Below are 22236 nucleotides of genomic sequence, written 5' to 3' on the forward strand. Positions count from 1 at the left end.
TTTAATTGAATGAAATAAATCAGTAATAACCCATAACTTAAATAAGCGATGTCATAATAGACAACGCTTAAAATTCTTGCTGGAGGCAATAAAACCGAGTCATTAATCATCACAGTCCCTCTGTGGGGGATTCGACCTGGTGCGCTTTTATTTTGAAGGTGAGTGTCAGCTGCTGTGGATTGTAATCCATCCTCACAGAGCGCTGATGTGGTTCAGTATCAGTGTGAAGTTTGAGCCAGTGGGACTCCGGTGCTGACAGGTGAGTTTACCGCTGCAAGTTAGTGAGTGGAGCTTCTTTATCACAGGAAGTTCATCCCGATAAGGATTCACCTTTTGAGACTGTTGGACAAATCACAGCGACGTCCCCACCTTACAAAGCGAGGTAAGATGATTTTTTTAAATGTATTGTTTTTATAGTGGATGTCCAGGGGAGCTATTATTCCACGTTAATGAATGACTGTTCACATAATTCACAATTACTTGCACAGGAAATGTAGTTTTAGCAGTTATTATCAACACAAATAAACCTAATTATAGCCACTTTGACTTTAATGCTCAATTTTGAAACTTTTAAAATAGTTGTAATTGCACAGTGTGTTAAAGTCATGATGCAGGATAACTACTGAGTCATTTGCATGTATCTAATAATTCAGGTGTTTTTACTTTTTGACAAAATCAGGCTCAGTTATTAGTATTTAATCTGTGTACAGCTCTGAGGGCCTGAACATTTCTATAGTTGCTTCACATGTTGCAGCAAGTCATGTCTTGCCCCCAGCAGATTTTATCTTGACTCTACCAACTTGTTATTTTTCCACTTGCTTTATCAGCCTTCGATAAATCTATCATCAAAGCTTTATAAGTCTCACAGCTGTGTCATATCTGTGCATGTCAAGTCTTATTTATCTCAAATGTTTGATGCTTCATTTCAAGAAAAAAGTATCTGCTTAATCACGGGGCTCTAAGAGCAGCTGATACTTTTTCCTCTTTCCTCAGTTCCTCATGCTGCATGTCATAGTTTAAACAAGCTTAAGTGTTTACAATAACCACCTCCACTACAAAAGCAGTGAATGTGGGAATAAAAATGTTGCTGCTCTCTGTCTGTTAAATCTCAACATCTCTTTTGGTGTTTTCCCACACAGAGCTCCCGTCGGTTCTCCAGAATGTTCTCTTTGAGGAAAGTATTTTATAGGTAACACTCAATCACCGGGGACTGTGACGTGGAGATGGTCACTTGGGCCGCCTTGCTGACAGTATGCATATGGATACAAACACAGACAGCCTCGGGACAACACACGTGTGCTTCGAATCCACGCGGGCTGGTGAATTTCAATGTAAAATACTCCCTCCCCCATTTCCAAACAGACAAACCTATACAGAACATAGCAGTGAACAGGGATGTGAACCCTCAAGAGGTGTATGTCGCTAGCCAGAATGTGATAGAGGCAGTGAACGATGCTATGGAAAAAATATGGGAGGTGAAAACTGGACCTGTTGGCAGTCCTGACTGTCAAACCTGTCAGGTGTGTGATGTAGAAATAGATCCGGAAGATCTGGTGGATACAGACAATGAGGTTCTGCTTTTGGATCCTGCTGGATTTCTCTTGCCTTACTTGTACATTTGTGGGAGTACGCAGCATGGGATCTGTCACTTCATAGATATTAGCACTCCACAGCCCCAGCCTCAGTGTTTATACAAAAAGCAACAAAACTCTCCAAGCAGCTGTCCAGACTGTCTGGCCAGCCCCCTTGGCACCAAAGTCACCATCGTCGAAGAGGGAGTCACATCGTTCTTCTTTGTAGCAGCCTCTGTCAATGACAGAGTGACACAGAGGTATCCAAGGAGGTCGATATCAGTGGTGAGGCCGCTTTCAACTGAGGATGGCTTTCACATGGTCATGAACGCCCTGACAGTGCTCCCAAGTCTTCGGGACTCTTACAAGATTGATTACATCTACAGTTTCTCCACCAAGGATTACGTCTACTTCCTGTCCCTGCAGCGAGAAAATCCATCCAAGAGTAATTCAGCTTTTCAGACTCGACTGGGACGACTGCCGATAATAATTCCAGAGGTGTGGATGTACAGGGAGGTGGTCCTGGAGTGCCGCTATGAGCCAAAGCGCAGGAGGAGAAGGAGAGATAGTTTCAGGGACATTGTATACAACGGGCTACAGGCGGCACACTTTGGGCGAGCGGGGAAAGACTTGGCATTGGAGCTGAGGGTGAGCGAGTCGGAGGACATTCTCTATGGGGTGTTTGCTGAGGTGAATGAGCAAGGTGAACCTCAAAAAAACTCTGCCCTGTGTGCCTTCCCTTTGACCCATGTGAACTATGAGATTGATAAAGGCGTGGACGCCTGCTGCAAGTCAGGTCCGGAGCAGCTGTCCAGAGGTCTTTGTCACTTCCAGCAATGTGAGAGCTGCCCACATGAAGTGAGTAACCTCTTCTTTTAATGCCCAACTGTTGTCACAGCCGAGGAACAGTGCAAAGGTCTCCCTGTGCCCAGACAGGAAGTGACCTATCCAGACAAACACTGTGTAATTAAGTCACCTCTAACAGGGACAGTGTAGTTTATCATTAAACTTCCAGTTTCACACTGTCTTGAGCAATAAGGGATAGTGTAAAGTAAATTTTGACTACAGTATTCCGGTATATGCCTGTGGTAACTGATGAGGGTGTGTGAGAGAGCAGGGCCACATGAGAGCAGTGGGAGGGGTGGATGAGTCAGTAGTGTGACCTGCATATTACCACACCGTTTCTCTGCGCTAAGTTTCAGTCTTTCTCTGTGAGAGGGTGGCAACTGTTAACAGTACAGAGCTTTGATATGAAAATGGTTTCATCAAGATAAAAGGCTCAGTGGTTAGCCTACACCACACTAAATCTTCCTGGCCAGAACCCTTATTTGATAAGTTACCAGAGGAGAAAAGTATTGGATTGTAAAGATGGCTTAGTGAGTTAAAGGAATACTTCACCCACAAAATTTTAATTTGTACATCAATTACTCACCCTGTGTTACGTTGAATTTTTGAAGAAAACATAGTTTTTCTCGCATGCCTTCACAGTGAACGAAGAATCCAAAAAATGCCAATATTCTTGATGTATTGAAGTCACAGGGGTCCACGTTTGACAACAGCAAAACTATATCATAACATTGGTTGCCAATTCTCACACAACTCGTGCATTATAATCCAAGTCTAATTTATCCAGTCGTATGCTCAGTACCTTCCCAAACACATGCATTTTGCTAAAACCTTACTATTTAAAACACTTCTACATACAAGTAGGCATGGGCAAATGTGTTCCTTTGATCTCTGCCTGTACATTACATTGAGTTGCCAAGGCTCGCTACTTGTCTGTGTGCGAGACTGTTTACGCAGAAGTGTTTTAAATAGTTAGGTTTTAGCAAAAATGCCTGTGTTTGGGAAGTACTGAGCATACAACTGGTTAAAAAACAAGACTTGCATTATACTACATGAGCTGTGTGAGAGTTTGTACATGGAAGTTTTGATATAGTTTTACTGTTGTTACAGGCAGACCCCTATCACTTTGATTCATTAAGAATGTTTGCAATATTTGGATTCTTTGTTAACTGTTGAGGCACACAAAAAAAAACAAAGTTTTCCTCACAAATTCAAGTTAGCGGTCTTTGCAACCTAATTTTGTATGTGTTTTTTTTTTTAATCCGTCATCTAATAACAATTGTTACTTAGCCTTCTGAGATCTGAACTTTTGTTTTTATATGCATTTTTAATTTTTCCTAGCTATTTGGGATTAGTAGGGCCCAATAAATATAAAAAACATTGTCAACCATAATTCAGTCCTAATGTCCTCAAACAAGACAATAGCCTAAATCCCAATGTCATTGAACAAGATGACAATAAAGTCCCAATGTCTTCAAATGAGTACTTCCTAATAAACAACATCTTAGCTTGTTACTGTTGCTAAAATTGGTCAAATTTGTTGCCATATCAAACTACAAACATAATTAATCATAAGTAAACAAGTTTCAGTCATAAAATGTGATCAGGTTTGGACCTTGTCCATTTTTGTATCTGGATCGGCTGCAGACTGACTTGGCAGAGATGTCTGCCATCTTGTTTTTACATGGATTAGTGTATTGTGCTCTTACTACCACTAGATGACACAAAAAAGTGTCAACGAATGTGGACAAAGGGTCTAAGTTGAGTAGAATCAAGTATAAGTTCAAGTAAACCCAAAATGTGATGTCCTCATATGAGGACACAGAGTCTCAGAAGGATATAGAAACCTTGCACAATTAATCTGATGCATTTTATCGTTAGTCTGTTTGTTGCAAGAATTCGCAATATGAGACAAAATGAAAAAACACGTTTGCTCCCTTGCTTCTCTCCACTGGAGTTACTGTCACCACTCTCATCTTGCATTTTACACCGCGGCTATCTGAAAGGGCCCCCTCTGTCTCCACACTGTTGCTCTCTATTTCTCTGTCTGCATGAGGTCGTCTTCCTCTATTACATCCTCCTCTCCACCATAATCACCTCAGTTTTACTATCTAACCTGTTGAAAGAAGTTTATCTAAGTTATGAAATGATAATGTACACCCGTCTTCTCTCTTGTTGCGGATGTATGTGTTCTGCAGGTTATGGCACACTTTCCTCACTGCATCTTGGTCAAACAACTCTCTCTAGACTTTTTGAATATTTATTATCATTTGCATTTGTGTCTTATTCTGTATGTAAATGTGTCTGAAGTTTTTCTTTTTAACTGTATGCACAATTTAAGGATGACACATTTGCAATTCAGTCATGCTTGCCTAGTAACAATAACGTTCTTAAACCTTGAATCTTTGATGGATGTGAAAAAACACAGAAAATCAAACCGGTCCCGAAAGCTTCAACAACGGATGAGACAACAACAGAGTCAGTGTGTGAACATTATCGACACATGAGCTCATATTAATTTTTAAACCTGCAACAATTTTGGACGAAAAACACGGACTTGACACAGGTTGAGTAACTGATACACAAATGTCCAATGTGTGGGTAAAGTATACCTTTCAATCTAAACCTAGGATAACATGCAAGATTCCCCCTCCTTCACTGAAAAGAGATTTTGGCTGCGGCGCTCAGCAAAATAATAAAGGTGTGGTCTTTTCCTTTTGCAGAGTTCAAACTGTGTCCTTTGAGCCCTCACAGCCATGTGTACACCTACAGGAATGCGTGCCAGCAAACACAAGTTATAAATCCTGCTGATAAAAAGGTGGAATTTCAAGGGGAGGGACAGTGTTAGACTGTGCCTGGCTTTTACGCATGTTATTTGAGTAGGAAATAGGTGGACTATTAAAGAGGTGAAGGGTAGGGAGGAAGGAATTACTCTTGTACTTAATCAGTAAATGACAGTTGAAACAAACATAACACTGTTTTGAAGCTGATATGTCCAGTAAAATAATGTGGACATCATAAGTGTTCAAGCTTCAAATGCTGAAAAACAAAGCAACTGAAATGGTGACGTGAATAAAGAGGATTCAAATAGTGGGAAGCAAACTGGGGCATGCTGGGGCAGGTCATCTAAATTGCCTTGCAGTGGAATGTTTACCATTAGTTAAACATATCCTCTCTTTTTGTTTTAAATCATCACTTTATTTAACCAAAGTAACTCATGCTCCGCCAACCATCCACACACATCTGTCACTGACTGTTTTATGTGTGTATGGAAAGTTCCAGTTTCAAGTAGTTGACAGTCTACAGTGAGAAACCGTCACAGAGTCAACATATGGAGCTGGAGTTACTGCTGTTTTATGACCTTGTTCCTCTCACAGCTTGTTACTCTGGCTGGAAGCGAAGCCAGAGTACTTCCTTCCTTAAAGGATGAATTCAGATGGTCTCTCTTTGTATTTCTCTTCCTGCCACACTCATGAACACGCATGTTATATGTGCTTAGAGGAAGACTGATGCTGACAGAGGCAGAAACTTTTTCCATGAACGTGACTAAAACACCCTCGTTCTGTATGTGTTTCTCCCGCTTGTACAGAGCTCTGGAGGTAATGACACATGCACTGCCAAACCCACTCTGGTGTCAAAGCCATACTACAGATTAGACCTTTTCAACAGGCAGATGAGAGATGTCCTTTTCACTGCTGTCCTGGTCACCACCACTGGGAATCACACACTGGGCCACTTTGGTACCTCAGATGGCCGGATACTGCAGGTAGAGATATCCTGAGGATGAGTCATAATGTGATGTGCCAGTCGGTGCCTCTGCAGTTTGAACATATTATACCAAATATATTCAAATGTCTAAACATTTCGATTTTTTTCTGTGTGTCAGTCAGAAGCAGATGTATATCAAGACTCCCAAAAATGATAATCCTTGTGACATTACCTCTCTGTTTTTGTGTGGTTTAGGTGATTCTCACTCTGTACAGGCCTATTGTCTTCGCCAACTTTTCTCTTGGAGAGACCAAAGTGTCCAGGACAGCAGCTGTGTACTCAGACAATTTACTTCTCTTCACAGTGGGAAATAAGGTACATTTTGTGATATTAACTGCAGGTACCATTTATCTTTTAGGGGTGAAAAAAGGAACTGGAGCACATTGATTGATTTGCAGCCTTTATTAGTGCAAACAGAACGTTTCAGCACCACTGTGTCTTCATCAGAGTCAAAATGGATAAAGACATAAACATACAGAATATCGTCAACTTAGAATGGGCATTCATTTGTCATTTGATAATGGATCCAATGGTGGGAGCTGACATAGCCCATGTACTACAATCACACCTGTAACAAAAGAGCAGAGATACATCTTAAATTCATGACGAAAAAGTGCAAAAAATACAAGCACCGCATCAAGGCTTGGGGGTATCAAGGTTTTAAGGTATACAGGAGTATTTAGAAATCCTTAAGGTATGATTTTCAGTACCATAATGAAATACAGATGCTCCTCTTTTTAGTAAACTGATACGGAGATGCTGTATTGAGATGATGTAGTGCACAGCAGATGCCACCAGAGGTCAGTGTTTACTGGTGGAACAGGCAGCTGAGCTGAGAACGATGGCGACTACGAGTGGTGGGGATAACCAGGAGTACTGAAAGGAAAACATGCCTCTGCTTCTGTTTTGGGAGAACTGACACATATAACTTGACCTTGAGATGACTTCAATTTATTAGCTACATGATTTTATCCAGCTGGTATCTGCCACGTCACCATGAGTCATTGGGTCCATCAGAAAGAGGGGCGCTTATTTCCTGTCTATTCATTATTCTATGTGCAATATGTTTACCCTGGTTAAATGTCAGGAAGGTATGGAGATATGGAAAAATAGATACCACCCAAGCCTAACTGCATCCATCAAGTGTAATGAGGACACATGACAGATTCAGTTCTTCATTTAGGCCAAAAGGCTCAGCTGTGTTATGGGTTGGCCTGTAGCAGAGTGAGATATTTTTATACTGTTAGGCAATAGCATAATCCATGTTTTCCTGCTTATCTCTGTTACATCTGGCTCACCCCACCCTCCTCTGCCTCTATCCCTGTTCAAGTTGTTCAAGGTGCCGTCTGCAGGACCAGGGTGTGCGCATTTTATGACATGCTCCATGTGTTTGATGGCTCCACACTTCATGAACTGCGGCTGGTGTTCAGGAATCTGTTCGAGGCAGAGCGAGTGTACCTCACAGTGGAACAAAGACTCGTGCGCACCTGTCATAACAGAGGTAGGTCTGCTGCATGAAGTTTAAACACCATCAGTCATAAGGTTACTCTAGTCACACTGATTGCTTTCGATGATAACACTTTTCTCTGCAGTTTTTCCCTAAAATGGTACCTGCTGGTGCTGAAACAGAGGTGACACTGTGCGGCTGGGATTTTCAGTCTCCTCTGCGACCTGCCATCATCAGCGGGAAAACCCACATCATCACAGTGGGCGCTGGGACCTTGTGTACAGTCCTGCCTGGAAGGAGCAGTAGTGAAGTGTGAGTAGCACACGTGCACACGATACCAGACACACTTCATTCTCTAAACATTTACTGTCTGTGGGAAATACTGGGTGCTGCTAGTCACAAGCCAACTTTGCCAGTTTCAACCAGCTTTGTACCATGGCAATGTGGGTAGTATGTGTAAATGAACTCTGGTCTTGAACTTTCCTACATCTTAACAGTGCCCAGAACTCAAAATACAAACCAAGATTCTCTTACGGCATTAGCTTTTTCTCACCTCAAATGTTTTCAGAAACATATTTTATTTCACTGTAACTCAAGATATTTTGTTACCAGCTGGCCGACATATTGTTTTCTGTGGCAAAACAGCCAAGCTCGCATTACGTCATTTACCAGTGGGAGTGTTTATCAGTCTGTCGTGGCACAGTGCATTCTGGTCATTGTAGTTTTTCTACCTCTTGAGTAAAATCAAATGCTGCAGTCTTTTTCCTATGTTTTCTCTGGTCATGTAGCACCAATTTCAAAAGTGTCTGAGCCTTTCTACTGCACAGACAGCCTAGTATTATGAAAAGAACAACTTTCCAGCAGTGAAATACTTCTTTAATTTCATAATTTGGGATATTTATTAGTTTGAATGTTGAAAATGGATCAAAAACAATGCATTGTAGATTTATTTTCATACTTCGTCTTGCAACGGTTGTAACGAGGTCCCAGAGCTGTCACATATTTCTTTAGTGATTAGATTTGGAGTGTTTTTCAAATTTGTCAAAATGTTTTCTAAGAGTGTAATGTGACTGGCTAGTCTTTGCATGAAGTCTTTTTTTTTTTTTTTTTTTTCAAATTGAACAAAATTGTTGAAGCATTTTTTTAAACTCTGTTGAAATATTTCTGTCTCTTTGCTATTCATTTCTGTCTGACAAGCTGCTGGAATTTCTTCCTCTCCAGAATTAATAGGCAGGTTTTGTCCTTTAATACAGGCTAGTATGCAAGACACAGGAAAATACACCAAACCAGAACCTTACAATCACTCTGGAAGTTCACGAGGGAGAAGTGGAGGGCCGCTACTCAATTGATGGCACAGCTCAGATACCTGGCTTCTCTTTTGTGGTGAGAATGCACAAAAACTTCTATGCAACTGAAACAGTTTTAAAATTAGTTCTGCATATGGTCTTTATTTGTGTAAATAATATGTGTAATGTATCATTGGTGAGTGATAAAATATTTCTCCTCTGTCTAGGAACCTAGCATAACAGAAATCAGGCCTGACCATGGACCCTTGTTTGGAGGAACGATGGTTACACTGACAGGCAGATATCTTAATTCTGGGATACAGAGAGAGGTCTTCATCGCTGACAAAAAGTGCAACATTCAGAGGTGAGCAACACAGACGGACGACTTCTTCTTTTGGGAGCACCTGACTTTGGTCAACACATTTATTTGACTGTATTCAGATACTGAATTACATGTTTTAAGTGTTGTTCCCATTTAGTCAATGTAATCTCTTTTATTTTCAGTCCTCCTGAAGGAAGTGAGACCTCTTCAGTCGTCTGCTACACACCAGCTGCAGCAGATGTTGGGAAGGTACCTGTGAAAATCATCATTGACAACTTTCAAGTGACAACCTCTAAGATGTTCTCCTACAAGAAAGACCCTGTTATAACCTCTGTGTATCCTCACTGCAGTTTCCAAAGGTATGACACTGACAGTCTACTCTGGTATTAATAAAAGGTGTCAAATGAAGTGATATCGCTCTAAAAATATTTTCCATTGTTGATTCATAAGATAAAGTGTTTGCACATAAAATAACTCACTGTTATTATTAACTTTCTCATTTATATTCTCCTATAGTGGCTCCAAGCTGGTGATAGTGGGTCAGAATCTTGACTCTGCTCACAAAACTGTGGTTCAGTACATTTCCAAAAATCGCAACCTGCCACCTCTAGAACGAGTAAGTAAACCTAATTATGCCAAACTGTTACAGCAGTTGTGAGTTCACGCAATAAACAATGTACTTATTTCATTTCAGGTGTGCAGCGGCACAATGAATGCCACACATATGGAGTGCTGGGCTCCTGCTCTTCCAGAGGAAATGCCAGAAGAAAAGTCTGACACAGGAGAGATCTTTATTCACATGGATGGGAAGCGTAACCTCTATAAGAGACGTCTGGACTACCACCCTGATGCCACAATCATTCCCTTTGAAAATGATGACCATGAACTGCCTCTAAAGCCAGGAGAGACAGAAGTATCACTGCATGTATGTTTACACACTTTTACACTAAAATGTTTTTCCTCCACAACTAATGTTGTTGTGTTGAAATCTCAATATCAACAGTACTTGCTCAGCAATAACTATCATTAATACATGAGTATTGATCTCTTTTTTCCACATATGTAACAGCATAGCAATTTGAATACAGTGAGCACATGCATGAAGATCATAATGACAATCGGGGGTGTGAACTGCAACGCTCAGGTTCTGTTAAATGAGCTGACCTGCAGGATTCCTAAAGGCCTGGTTATTCCCAATGAGGGGTTGCCTGTCAAGGTGAGAGAGTCTGCTTTTCAGCCATCATTCTTAATCCGAATATCTCATGGGAAACTGATACTGAATTAAATGTTTTGTTCCACTGTAGGTGTCTGTGAATGGGGAAATTTACGATGTGGGCAGAGTCGTCAATGACGACGACAACAACAACAGCACCATGATTGCGGGCGTTCTCCTGGGCATCATCGCTGCATTAGTGCTAGGTGCTGGCCTTGCACTAATGGTGATGATACATTTGAGGAAGAAAAAGAGAGGTGAGAGAATTCAGCTATTTCTTGAGTCTAGAATATGCATTGTCCAGTGATTTAAAGGTTATCATATTTTTCCTTTCAGCCAACATAGAGAATCGTTTATCAACAATGCTTTCACGGAGCCGCATGGCCAGCGGTGCTGATATATCCCCGACAGGTGACTACAGACGAGGTTAGAAGACCAAATTTGTTCATTTATTCATTCATTCATCAATCCATATTAATTGTTAATCAGTTCCTCTATTTATTTCCCTTCCTTTTCTACACTGTACATCATTTACACCTAACCCTTTGGTAGGTCCAGACAGTACAAACATATATATATATATATATATATATATATATATATATATTGTAATTAATAGATACAAAGACAGCTAAATAAATAAATAGATAAATGTAAAAACACGATGGCACAAATTGGTTTAATTTCTGAAAGTCTGTCAACAAGTCAAGGGTAACAGGGTAAAGAACTATCTGACTAATAAAAGGTACAATATTCATAGTCATAATTTCAATGAAACTACAATAATTGTTTCCATCTCAGTATTAAATGGTCTTGTGAGTTAGTGACGATTGCATGCATTTTACAGTCAACTTAAAGGGACAGTTCACCCCAAAATTAAACATACACATTTCCCTCTCACCTGTAGTGCTATTTATCAGTCTAGATTGTTTTGGTGTGAGTTGACGAGTGTTGGAGATGTCAGTCGTAGAGATGTTTGTCCTGTCTTGAATATAATGGAACTACAGATGGCAAAAAACATATGAAAATCTCTTTAGGACAAACTACACCTGCCAACGGTATCATTGCGCAGAAGGAGGAAAAGCTAACATTACAGCTCAGCGGAGGAGAACGCCATTCATGTTTTCTTCTTGCACTGTCACGAGCATGAGGCTCTTGTCCATGAGTAGATGCACGCTTCCTTCTGCACAGTGATTCGATGGCAGTTGTAGTTTAGTAGTAAGAAAATACTCCCTACTTGAAATTGCTCACAACAAGGTCTGTGGATTATCTTGAGTAAACAGGTCATGCTGAATTAAGGAAAAAAAAAAAAAAAAAAGCACCACAAGCCGAGTGCCATCTAATTCCTTTATATCTAAGAAAAGGAAGACATCGTTATAGACAATATCTCCAACAATTCACAAAACAATCTAAATAAATAGCACTACAAGTAAGAGGGAAATTGTGTATTTGTGATGTGGGTGTGAACTGTACCTTTAAGTTAAATTAAAAAAAAAAACACTTATCACATAGTCTGTTGTAGTAATAAAAGTGTTTGTGTTTCCCATTCTCTTGCGTGCTCCAGTGGATCTGTCCAATCAAACATCCGGTTCAGGAATGGCCTTCCAAGGTTTATTGTATGCTGCCAGCTACGATCATCTGGCCGTTCCTTTAATGCCACGGGACAATATCTCAATGGTCAGTCTGAGCTCTGATCTTCTTGAAGAGGTTAAAGATGTCCTGATCCCTGCTGAGATGCTGCGAATTGAGGATAGCCAGATTATCGGCAAAGGTAAGCCTCTTGTCTTTTATAATGTTTGTTTTGTTCTTTTCTTTGAATATTTTAGCACAAAATATTTAAATAACCACTTTCATTTCTTATGCAGGCCACTTTGGGACAGTTTATCATGGGTTCTTGATAGACAGCAACAAGCAAGAGATCCACTGTGCTGTGAAGTCCCTGAACAGTATGTGTTTTATAGGTGACATCAGTTTTATATGAGCTCTTGGCTGTTGGATTAGTCTGTATAACAGCATGTGTTGTATTAACAGGGATCACAGATGTGGGACAGGTGGATCAGTTCCTCAGAGAGGGCATCATCATGAAAGGTTTCCACCACCCCAACATCCTGTCTCTGCTGGGCATCATGCTGCCCAAAGAAGGGCTCCCTCTGGTGGTTCTACCGTACATGAAGCACGGGGATGTGCGTCATTTCATCCGCTCCGAGAAAAGGGTGAATTACGCAATGAAACTTTCTGGACCAGTAGGGTCATGAATATTTTCAATACTTCAGACCATGGGTGTTTGGGTTGGGTCAGCTCTTTTTAATACTGCTTTTTCCTCCACAGAACCCAACTGTGAAAGACCTGATAGGCTTTGGGCTTCAGGTTGCCAAAGGGATGCAGTATTTAGCCCAGAAGAAATTTGTCCACAGAGACCTGGCTGCACGTAACTGCATGTGAGTGTGAATCATATACTGATTACTGGCCTGTGACGTGTCAGTAGAAAAGCTTTGTCAAACCCCAGGAGGTCATTTCACTAACTGTTGAGAAGTGGACGCGTCATTGAGGTGGTTTATCATAAAGGCTTATTTAAAGCTGTAGTTGGTCACTTTTATAGAAATAACTTTTTGTCATATTTGAAAGTGTCACTATATCTACACAGCAGTAAGAGAGAGATAATCTGTGAAAAAGTCACATACCTCTACTTCCTCCCAGTGCAAGAATGCACCGCACGAGTGAAAACACCCAATCAGAGCTGAGGAGTCTCTAACGCAGCTGTCAATCATGTCAATCACTACTCCTTAACTGCGGTCAGACTAGGCAGCGCTGATATGCATCAAGATCCGGTTACTACATTGCCTATTTCTCTCCTCAAATATTTTCATAAACATATTTTAGTGTACTGTTTAGCTGTGAAATGAAAAAGGTTGTGACCCAGCTGGCATATTAAAAACAGTCAAGCAAAAGCCAATTGCCTACAAGCCGGAGCACACTTTCTCAGCATACAGCTAAACAGTACACTAAAATATGTTTATGAAAGCTTTGAGACAAGCACTGCAGTAACAGAATCTTGATTCATATTTAATCAGCGCTGCCTAGTTTGACAGTTTGACCACAGTTCATGAGCAGTGATTGACATGATTGACAGGTGCGTCAGACTCCTCCGCTCTAGTTGGTTGTTTTCTGTCAGCTGCGGTTGGTTCCAGCAAATGCCATTAGAGGTACTGTGAGGAGGAGGAGTAGTAGTAGTTTTTTACATATCATCTGTCTCATGAACTTCTGTGTATATGTTGTCATTTTCATAATAGTCACCTACTCTAGGTTTGAATTATGCAATGTTGTTATTGATTTAATGTTAGCAACAAATACTGCAGTGTTGGCTGGTATGTTTTATGGTCAACTACCATAAAAGTAAGTTAGTAAATTAGTAACCCCCCAAAGGACAATATACTGATTACTGTTGAATCTTTTATTTTTCTTTAATATAATTTACCTTTTCTTTTTCTAATATTGTCAGTTTTATTAGATAAAGACAAAAAGCTTGCTCTATAGATCCCACCAAATAAAAAATATGGCAATATTTTTAAAGTTTAAGTTTTTTTAAAATGTGTAAAAGCCACATAGACGACCCTGTCCATCTTAAGGCCTCTTGGAATGACACATTTTTGAGACAGTGGTGGTGTAGTATTTCTGGTTTTTGAGATCTGTTTAGTCGCTAATACATATTAAAGGAACAGTGCAACATTTTGGAAGACACACCTTTTTGCTTTCTTGGATAGAATTAGAAAATGTGATTGTTACCACTGTCGCTTTTTTCACTATTTCTGTATCCCACCTGTGCATGGCAAATCTCTAATGAGGCCATCACTGCTCATCGACACTGATTATTCCAGCTGTTGTAAAATTAAAGTTCCCCTGGCTTCTCTTGAGCACACCTTGAGTCTAGAGATGTGTCATCTGAATGGGTACTAGCTAAGAGATGATGTTTTCTGAAGATGCCATCTCTTTTCAGGCTGGATGAAACCTTCACAGTAAAGGTGGCTGACTTCGGCATGGCAAGGGACATCTACGACAAGGAGTACTACAGCATTCAAGATCACAAACGGGTAAAGCTGCCAGTGAAGTGGATGGCCATCGAAAGCCTGCAAACGCAAAAGTTCACTACCAAGTCTGACGTGGTGAGCGCACTTTATCCAGTTTAATCAAATACACCTGTTACAACTATCGTATATCATCTACAACATATTGCTTATCTGTTTCTCAGTGGTCATATGGGATTTTAATGTGGGAGCTGTTGACCAGAGGTGCTAGCCCATATCCAGATGTGGATCCATATGACATCACTCACTATTTGTTGAAGGGACGCCGGCTTCCTCAGCCACAGTTTTGCCCTGATGCTCTGTAAGAGTCACACACGCACCCCATAGATACCACATGTTGCGATGACTTAACACAGTTGCTACTGTATCTTATTTGAGTTTCATTAGGAGACGCAATTCTCTGTGACCATGTATCATTTTTATCTAAACTCACAATGGCATTCACTAAACCAGTTACATATTTACTCAGACACTTACTCACTCACTTATTTACACATTTATTCATTCCACAGCTATTCCATCATGCTGACATGTTGGGACCCGGAGCCCGAGTGCAGACCTGACTTCAATAGCCTAGTTACAGAAGTACTACAAATCTTGTCCTTTCTGGAAGGAGAGCACTACATCAGTCTGAAGGTGAACTATGTCAACTTAGACCAGCCGAGGCCGTACCCGTCTCTGACTGGATCTGCAGATGAAGCTGAGGCCTCAGACCTGGACACGGACAGTCATGCTGCCAGCTGAGAGTGCGCAGTCCTGAAACTCTGATAGGAATGCAGGATCCGGGTTTCATTTGGACAGCATACAAGAAAAGGGAGAGGTTAGCCTGGATCCAGTCATGCGTCACATAAACTGCTGATCATGTCTGCAAACCTGAGCACATGGAAGGTTTAGCTACTGATTTAAAAGACACTGTAGGTACTATAAACTCTTAATGGAGCTGGGACAAATTTATGCTGGAAGTTCTCCATTCATGTTTTATTAGTTGCAAAATATGACAACGTGCATGGATTGATAACTGAATGGGCCTATGGGGCACAGGCCAAGGAGTACCCCCCACTCACCCATGGGTTTTCGCCTGCAAACTGTCACTCATATTCACGCTGCAGACCAGGAAGAGACTCAGAATGACCACAAAGAAACAAAACGACTACAAAGAGACTCACAGCCGTTATAAAAAGATACAAAACATCCACAGAGAGACACAAAATGATTATAAAGAGACACAAAATGACCACAAAGAGAAACAAAATAAGTACGAGACACAAAGCAACTACAATCAGAAACAAAATGACAAAAAGAGGCTTAACAGCTATGAAGTCTGTGTGTCTTGCCCCTGTGTAGGAGAGATGGCGGGGCCTTTTGCGTGTCTGTGCCCAGGGGCTCATTATCTCATTATGTAGATGGAAGTTTTGAATATTTTGTTTCAAACATCTGAAGCACAAGTGTGACAAAATGAATGTAAAACGGGCTTTTGTTCTCAGACTAGAATAGGATGTGGGGCTACATGAGACCATGCGCTGTTATAGAAATGTGTGTCTTAAAGCTACTGTATTACACTGTAATACAGACAAAGGGTCCATAAATGCTGACATGTGCTCAAGGGTCAATGTTTTTAAGGTTTTGGACACAATTTTCTTGCTATATGGGGACATAACAAAGATTATATCCCTTTATATAGGATACAGAATGTAGACAATGCAATGGGACGTGCACATGTGAAATCTGGATCTGCTCAGATTTAGAGCTATTGATACTCTGCCAAAAGCTCTGCACCTACTGAATTATACAGTGAGCTGTCAGCGCTGCTCTGGTATCAACTGAGGCTTTGAAACACATGGAGTACCTGTCATCATCACTAGAGGGCAACCGACGCCTCCTTCTGAAGCACACTTCAGTTGCTGCTGCAGTGAGGTCTGCAACACAACAGCAGACAGCTCAACACAAGGATGTTACACAAACAGTGCAACTATATTCATCTGAAGCTCTGAACAAACTCAGCCTTTCATCTCGATCAGCAGATCGTAGCATTCTGTCCTTAAGGCACATTTTCTCCTACATGTATTAAAATGATCATCACAGCAAATCAGACAATCCAAGGAATTTTATGCACTGATTGTTCAACTTTTACTGACAATGCAGTATTTGATTTAAAAAAGTTTATGTTGACCAGCAAGCTTTCTACTAGCTTTAATAGATTTGGTTCTGATGTACATGATTTTTGACATTGCTGCATTTTCTCTCCTTCCTACCAAGATTGAACTGGTGTTTCTTTTTCTCTAGGTTGCACTGTAAAGAGTGTTTTGTACAGACAAATGCTGGGTACTTGTTTGTAAAGCGTGTCAACAAATTAAAGACTTGTTTTTCCCAGCCTCATCCTGAATCACCACAAAGAAAAAATCTCGACTGGCAAACAAGACAGTTCTACTTAAAAGAAACTCACTTGTATTTTATTGGTAATTGTTTTTTTTGTTTTTTTTGGTAAAAGAAAAATGCAGATCAATACAGCAAGAGAAGGTACAGAAGTTCTCCCCGAAAGCGGATTATTAAAGCCAGTGACACAGGTCTGAGGCAGCACAGCTCTTGTTCTCTGCCAGCTGGATGAGAGGAAAAACACACACCGTTAGAGGTCTGAATTACGTCCGCTCAACCAGAGTGAAAACTGCATGCTTCTGCCTAATCTGTGTATCTAGCATTTGTAATACTCTCTATGAATAATTTATGGATCTAAAAAAAGATTTTTATTTTATCCCTTGCCTCCAGGTACTGAAAAGGTGGCGGCAATAATGACAAGCTCTGGTTGTGTTCAGGTAGAGGTTCTGGGTTTGAAAATGAGAAAACGAGGTGATGTTTGCAGCAAGGGACCAAACAGAAAACCAAAATGATGGATTTTTTCCCCCTTTTTAGCTGTGAACAACCATTGCCTCTGAGATTTGCTTTTTTTCAAGTAATGCAGAAGCAAACATGATGTAATTTGTTTTTGGTTATTGGTCAGTTACAAGGCTCCTACGAAATATATAAAAAAATATGACTTCCGCCAGCTTAATTAGCATTTATTGGCTGCATGTGATGAAGAAGAGGTGAGGAGAGAGAAAGTGAATACATAAACAGTATGAGCTGCGTGTAAACCCACAGAGGGGAAAGGACACATTTTGTAGCTCAGCCTAGCAGGCAAACGAACCTGTTAAGGCTCCTCTGTCAGGTACTATAAAGGCTGCCAGATGCCATGAAATAAAGTCTTTAAAGCAAGTCTGACTAGATTTCTGCACAGATTTGTCCTCTAACTCTTCGCAGTGATCTCTTAATTAACTTGCCAGTGAAGCCTTTGGGATGGTATGAAGCTGTTGGCATTTGAAATAAAAATGTGGCATGAAACAAGGACACTAAATGTAAAAAAGAAAGATTGGCATCAGCTTTGGGGAAAATGTAGTGAAGTGGCATCAAAACAATATTTTTGCTCAATTCAGACCATCTGTTTTTCTTAGGATTTAAATTATATTGATTAGTTTTGCTTTATTTCTTAGAGTGACAGTTTTTTTAAGTGTCAGTGTTTTCAGTTTCTATTCAGGATTTCATTTCAGTGCAGAAAATAAATGTTTTTCTGGGCAGCTACCAGGTTTGACCCTGTAAACACACATACTGTAATACTGTCGATGTGTTTGTTATGGGGGAAAGTAGTCTCAGTCAACTATGGATAAACAAGTGTGGTGGTAGGTAGTAGAAAATCCTTAAGGTAGTTACTGGCCTCTTTAGGCTCTGCCCAACTTAAAGGGTCCACAATTTATTTAGCATTGTACACATTGTCATCCACTCAGGTAGAATTGTGGGGGACAACTTAAAAAGGAATGGTCAAACCTGACGCAGCAAAAGCTGAAAACATCCTGACTTAATCTGCATCAAACTTAAAAAACGCAGTATCATACACTTCCCATGATGCAACTTGAAAGAATCTCTCATTAGATCCTGCCCATGTATTTCCAACTCCACATCCCTGGTTTGTGACATTAAAAACTTGTAGTCCCTCATATCACATTAATGTTCAACACATTCTCACTCTCTTGTCACATATTAACGTTTGGTCCTGGACTTTCCACGTCCACATATGATGTCCAAGGTACCCTGGGTGCATTGGTTGACGACGTTCTGGGACACTGTGTCAAGTTCTGCCTGTTACAGTACATTGTCTTCTTTCAAGATACACTTCCGTTTTCACAGGATAACAGGAATGTTACTATTTACAGACGGTCTCTTTCAAATGAATGCACTACATCGGTAAAACACCGCAAATTGATTTTTTTCCCCTTCATCAACAAAAACAGGTGGTTAGGTTTAGGACAAAAATAGTCTGGCTATAGAATCTGACAGGACACAAACACCACTCTCGCGGGTGAAAGTCAGTGTTTGTTGGACCCATCCACCACCCCTCTCACCCACCCTAGTTAGATTTTGACCACCTTAACTTTCGTCCTTGTCCCACTGCATTTCCCCCTGACGCCACCGGGTGTCGTTAAACTATAAGGGCAACTGGCTGCGTATCATGCCTATGTCAAAGGATGCCTTTTCTCGTTGGTTTCTGACGCTGCAAGTCACTGCCCAAGCGCTGGATTTTGACGACTTTGGAGTGAGACCGGGCTCTAATGTTTTATTGAATGATGGCAAAGATTCCCAACTTCTGTATTTTTCAACCTGGACCCTATTGTCCCATATTTTTGTGTCTGTGTGACTAATGGAGACAAGTTTTTGAAATCTGTCCATTATTATAAGAGACTGCAACCAGCAAGGACGAAACAGGCTGCAATGTAAGTCCTGCGAGCAATTGAGCACTGTCAGTTTGCATCTTCTATAACTGCTTGTTTTTGTCACGGACAGGCTCAGATTATTTTTCTGAGTGTCTGACAATGTGGGAAGGACCCTACAGAGGTCAGTCTTTTTGTTTTACCAGAAAAAGACCCGAAATCACCTCGCCAAAGCCACCAGACTTTAATTAAACAGTCATTTTGGGGTGTATAGAGCCAGCATATTTTCACATCTGACTGGGTGAATTAAAGGTTTATTTCAACCAAACCAGAGTGGGTGTGACGGCCGTTCCCACAGCCACACAAAAGGTTGAATGATGAGCTATGAAAATACATACAACACTAATTTGTTTAGTTTGAAATGTATCAGCACTTTGACAGCACACTGTTTTCTAGATGGAGCGTGCACATTTAGTTTCCATTGTTTTGTCTTTGAGTTACCTGAGGTCACTTCCTGGTTGGAGTTGGGCAAAAGATGGGGCTGTGGGCGGAGCCTGGTGTTATGCAGAAGGCCATCCCACGGACCAAACTAAGAGCAGTGACATCTTGAGGCGGATTAGGGGTTTATTTGTGTTAGTTTTTGTTATTGTCTATGTAAGTTTGCTTCTATGTGTTTAATTTGGTCTGATCATCCAATATATGTTGCCCCAGTGTCTCATTCTGCTAAGTTGCTTTATTGAGTTAACGTATGTTTTTGCCAGCTTAATTTTTCAGTAGAGATATGCTTTGCTGAACTATTTTAAGGGCCCTCTCACTCCAGTTCTGTTATCTTAGTAATTTGCTTTGTAAAATTTATTTTTTGGGAAAATAAACCCATCTTTTTTCAACTTTAAACCTGTTGTTTTTGTGCTTTGACTGGTTGGGTCCACGACAGTTGGTGGTTGTTGAAACAGTAGAAAGACAAGTGTGTTTTACAATGTTAAAATTACTGTTTATTTAAACAGTAGGTTTGACGATAGTTATTTAAATGCTTTTTCTGGTTAAACATTAAGGATTTTACTTGTCAACAAAAAACTCTATCTCTGCAGGGATCTCTTCCATCATTTTGTCAGATGCTAAGAAGAATAATCTGAGCCTGTCAGTGGCAAAAACAACCCGGCAGTTCTCAACTGCCCACAGGTTTAGGATTGGTTAAATAGAGTCCTGGTTAAAAAATACCAAAATTACCATTTAACAGTGTTCATGTCATTGCACACCTCAAGACAGCTATTGGACTGCAGAGATGATAATAAAGTTGCACTTCATCCATTACATTTGGGTTAAATTACCTTGAACGACAGACTTTGGCTGTTGAGGCATCCCTATTTGTCTTTTCATGCACTTTATATGTTTAATCAGATATATCCAGTTGACATGAACATTATTTCAAGGCGGAAACTGTACGTACGGTAACTCCAAAATGACATGAATGTGATTGAAGTCCAAGTTGTTTCAACCCAGATGACATCAGCAAGGTTCCTTTCTCAGACTTCTCCAGAGTCACAGCAGACATTATGTAATTGTTCTCACAGGCTGAGTGAGTAGTAAGCTACAGTTGCACTCCCCATGAAGTGCAAATTGATCTCCATGGGTAAAATTCCTAGTTTAGGAAGTTTGTTACTGCAGAGACAAATAATTCACTGAAGAATGACGAAACAAACAATCAATGAATCAATGAAAAGCCTGATTCTCACAGAAGAGTTCCCGCACACCAACACCATGTCTCAGCTGGTCTTTACTCAGAAGTACCAGATATGTTCCACCCCCACTTCTCACACACACACACACACACACACAATCCAAACCCAGCAGAACAGTGAGGGGGAATAGCTGCACTGAAACGAGCTGAGAGCAGATCCCTAAAGTATCTGGTCTAAAATTCCTTTTGTTGTCTTCAAGTGTATATATTTATAAATATTTTACACTTTTATTTCACACTGCCCTGGTTTTGAAGCAGGGTTCGACTGAAATCTGCGAAGCTGCAAATATCATACAGCAGCTGTTGTGTGATCCATGACAAACTGGACAAGGAAAGAGAAACTGTGGATGGCTGTTTCCTGTCAAGACTTATGCAAATTTGTCCTTCACAGACCGAACGGGAGAACATGAGAAGAGGGTGATTAGGACAGCCAATTAGCACTCGCAGTGAAGTTGCCAAAATTTAAATCTAACTAAATCATTGCTGCAGAGATGTTAGAAAAGTGGTCAGCTTCCATGCATACGCGTCACTTTTCTAGCCTGGAACTGCAGTGAGGAATAAGAGCCAATGTCATAAATGGACCACTGCTTTTAAAGTGCCAAACATGGCTGTTGCCAATTTGGGTTAGCTAATGATGAGCTGAGTGAGCTTTAACATTCTGGATGTGCATCATGAATCTCATTTAAAGCTAAAAATGTATGTGGCAGCACCAGGCATCAGATGCTCTGCACTGCACCAAGTGGTATAAAATGGCTTGAGGAAGGAGTAAGAAAAAACAAAATAAACTTGCCTGATTCACTGTTGGTGAGCCTTTCCTCACAGGTGTTTTTGAACTATGCATTCACAGTCTGGAGTTTTTCAACACTGCTTGAGGATCTCTCAGTTTTTTTCAAGATGCTGGTGAGAAAAAGTCTGCAGAGGAAGACAGGGAAAGAAAATGTGAGAATGCAACAAAAAAAAAAGATTAGTCACAAATAAACGTACAGAGTGTAAAATCCTCAAGGTTTTATACTTTTCTCACTAATAAAGACAACGTGCATATGCAAAACATCTTCAAAATTTTAGCATTAAAATTATTAATTACATTGTTTTTAAGAAAATCAAACCCAGAGCACTGGCTGTCATTTTGTGTTCTCACAAAAGTGTTTTAATCTCAGTTTTTCTTGAGAGATTCGCTGAATCTTTTCCATCTCAAAAGCCTCACTTCCTGTGCAAAATACCTCGCAA

At 40.5% G+C, this 22236-nt stretch overlaps 1 protein-coding gene across 1 annotated transcript; it reads left to right on the forward strand.

The window, feature by feature from the left end:
* Positions 1-202: 202 nt before the first annotated feature.
* On the forward strand, positions 203-16911 carry LOC117257263 (macrophage-stimulating protein receptor-like). The gene is made up of 21 exons (XM_033627304.2): positions 203-382; positions 1140-2429; positions 6007-6183; positions 6381-6500; positions 7516-7686; positions 7778-7944; positions 8886-9015; positions 9146-9282; positions 9423-9599; positions 9757-9856; positions 9935-10165; positions 10310-10456; positions 10545-10710; positions 10790-10879; positions 12018-12224; positions 12319-12399; positions 12485-12666; positions 12782-12891; positions 14448-14613; positions 14700-14836; positions 15048-16911. The coding sequence occupies exons 2-21, from the start codon at positions 1224-1226 to the stop codon at positions 15277-15279; spliced, it is 4134 nt and encodes a 1377-aa protein (XP_033483195.1). The 5' UTR covers positions 203-382; positions 1140-1223; the 3' UTR covers positions 15280-16911.
* The last annotated feature ends 5325 nt before the right edge of the window (positions 16912-22236 follow it).

Source organism: Epinephelus lanceolatus, chromosome 1, assembly GCF_041903045.1.
Source record: "Epinephelus lanceolatus isolate andai-2023 chromosome 1, ASM4190304v1, whole genome shotgun sequence".
NCBI classification, from domain to species: domain Eukaryota; kingdom Metazoa; phylum Chordata; class Actinopteri; order Perciformes; family Serranidae; genus Epinephelus; species Epinephelus lanceolatus.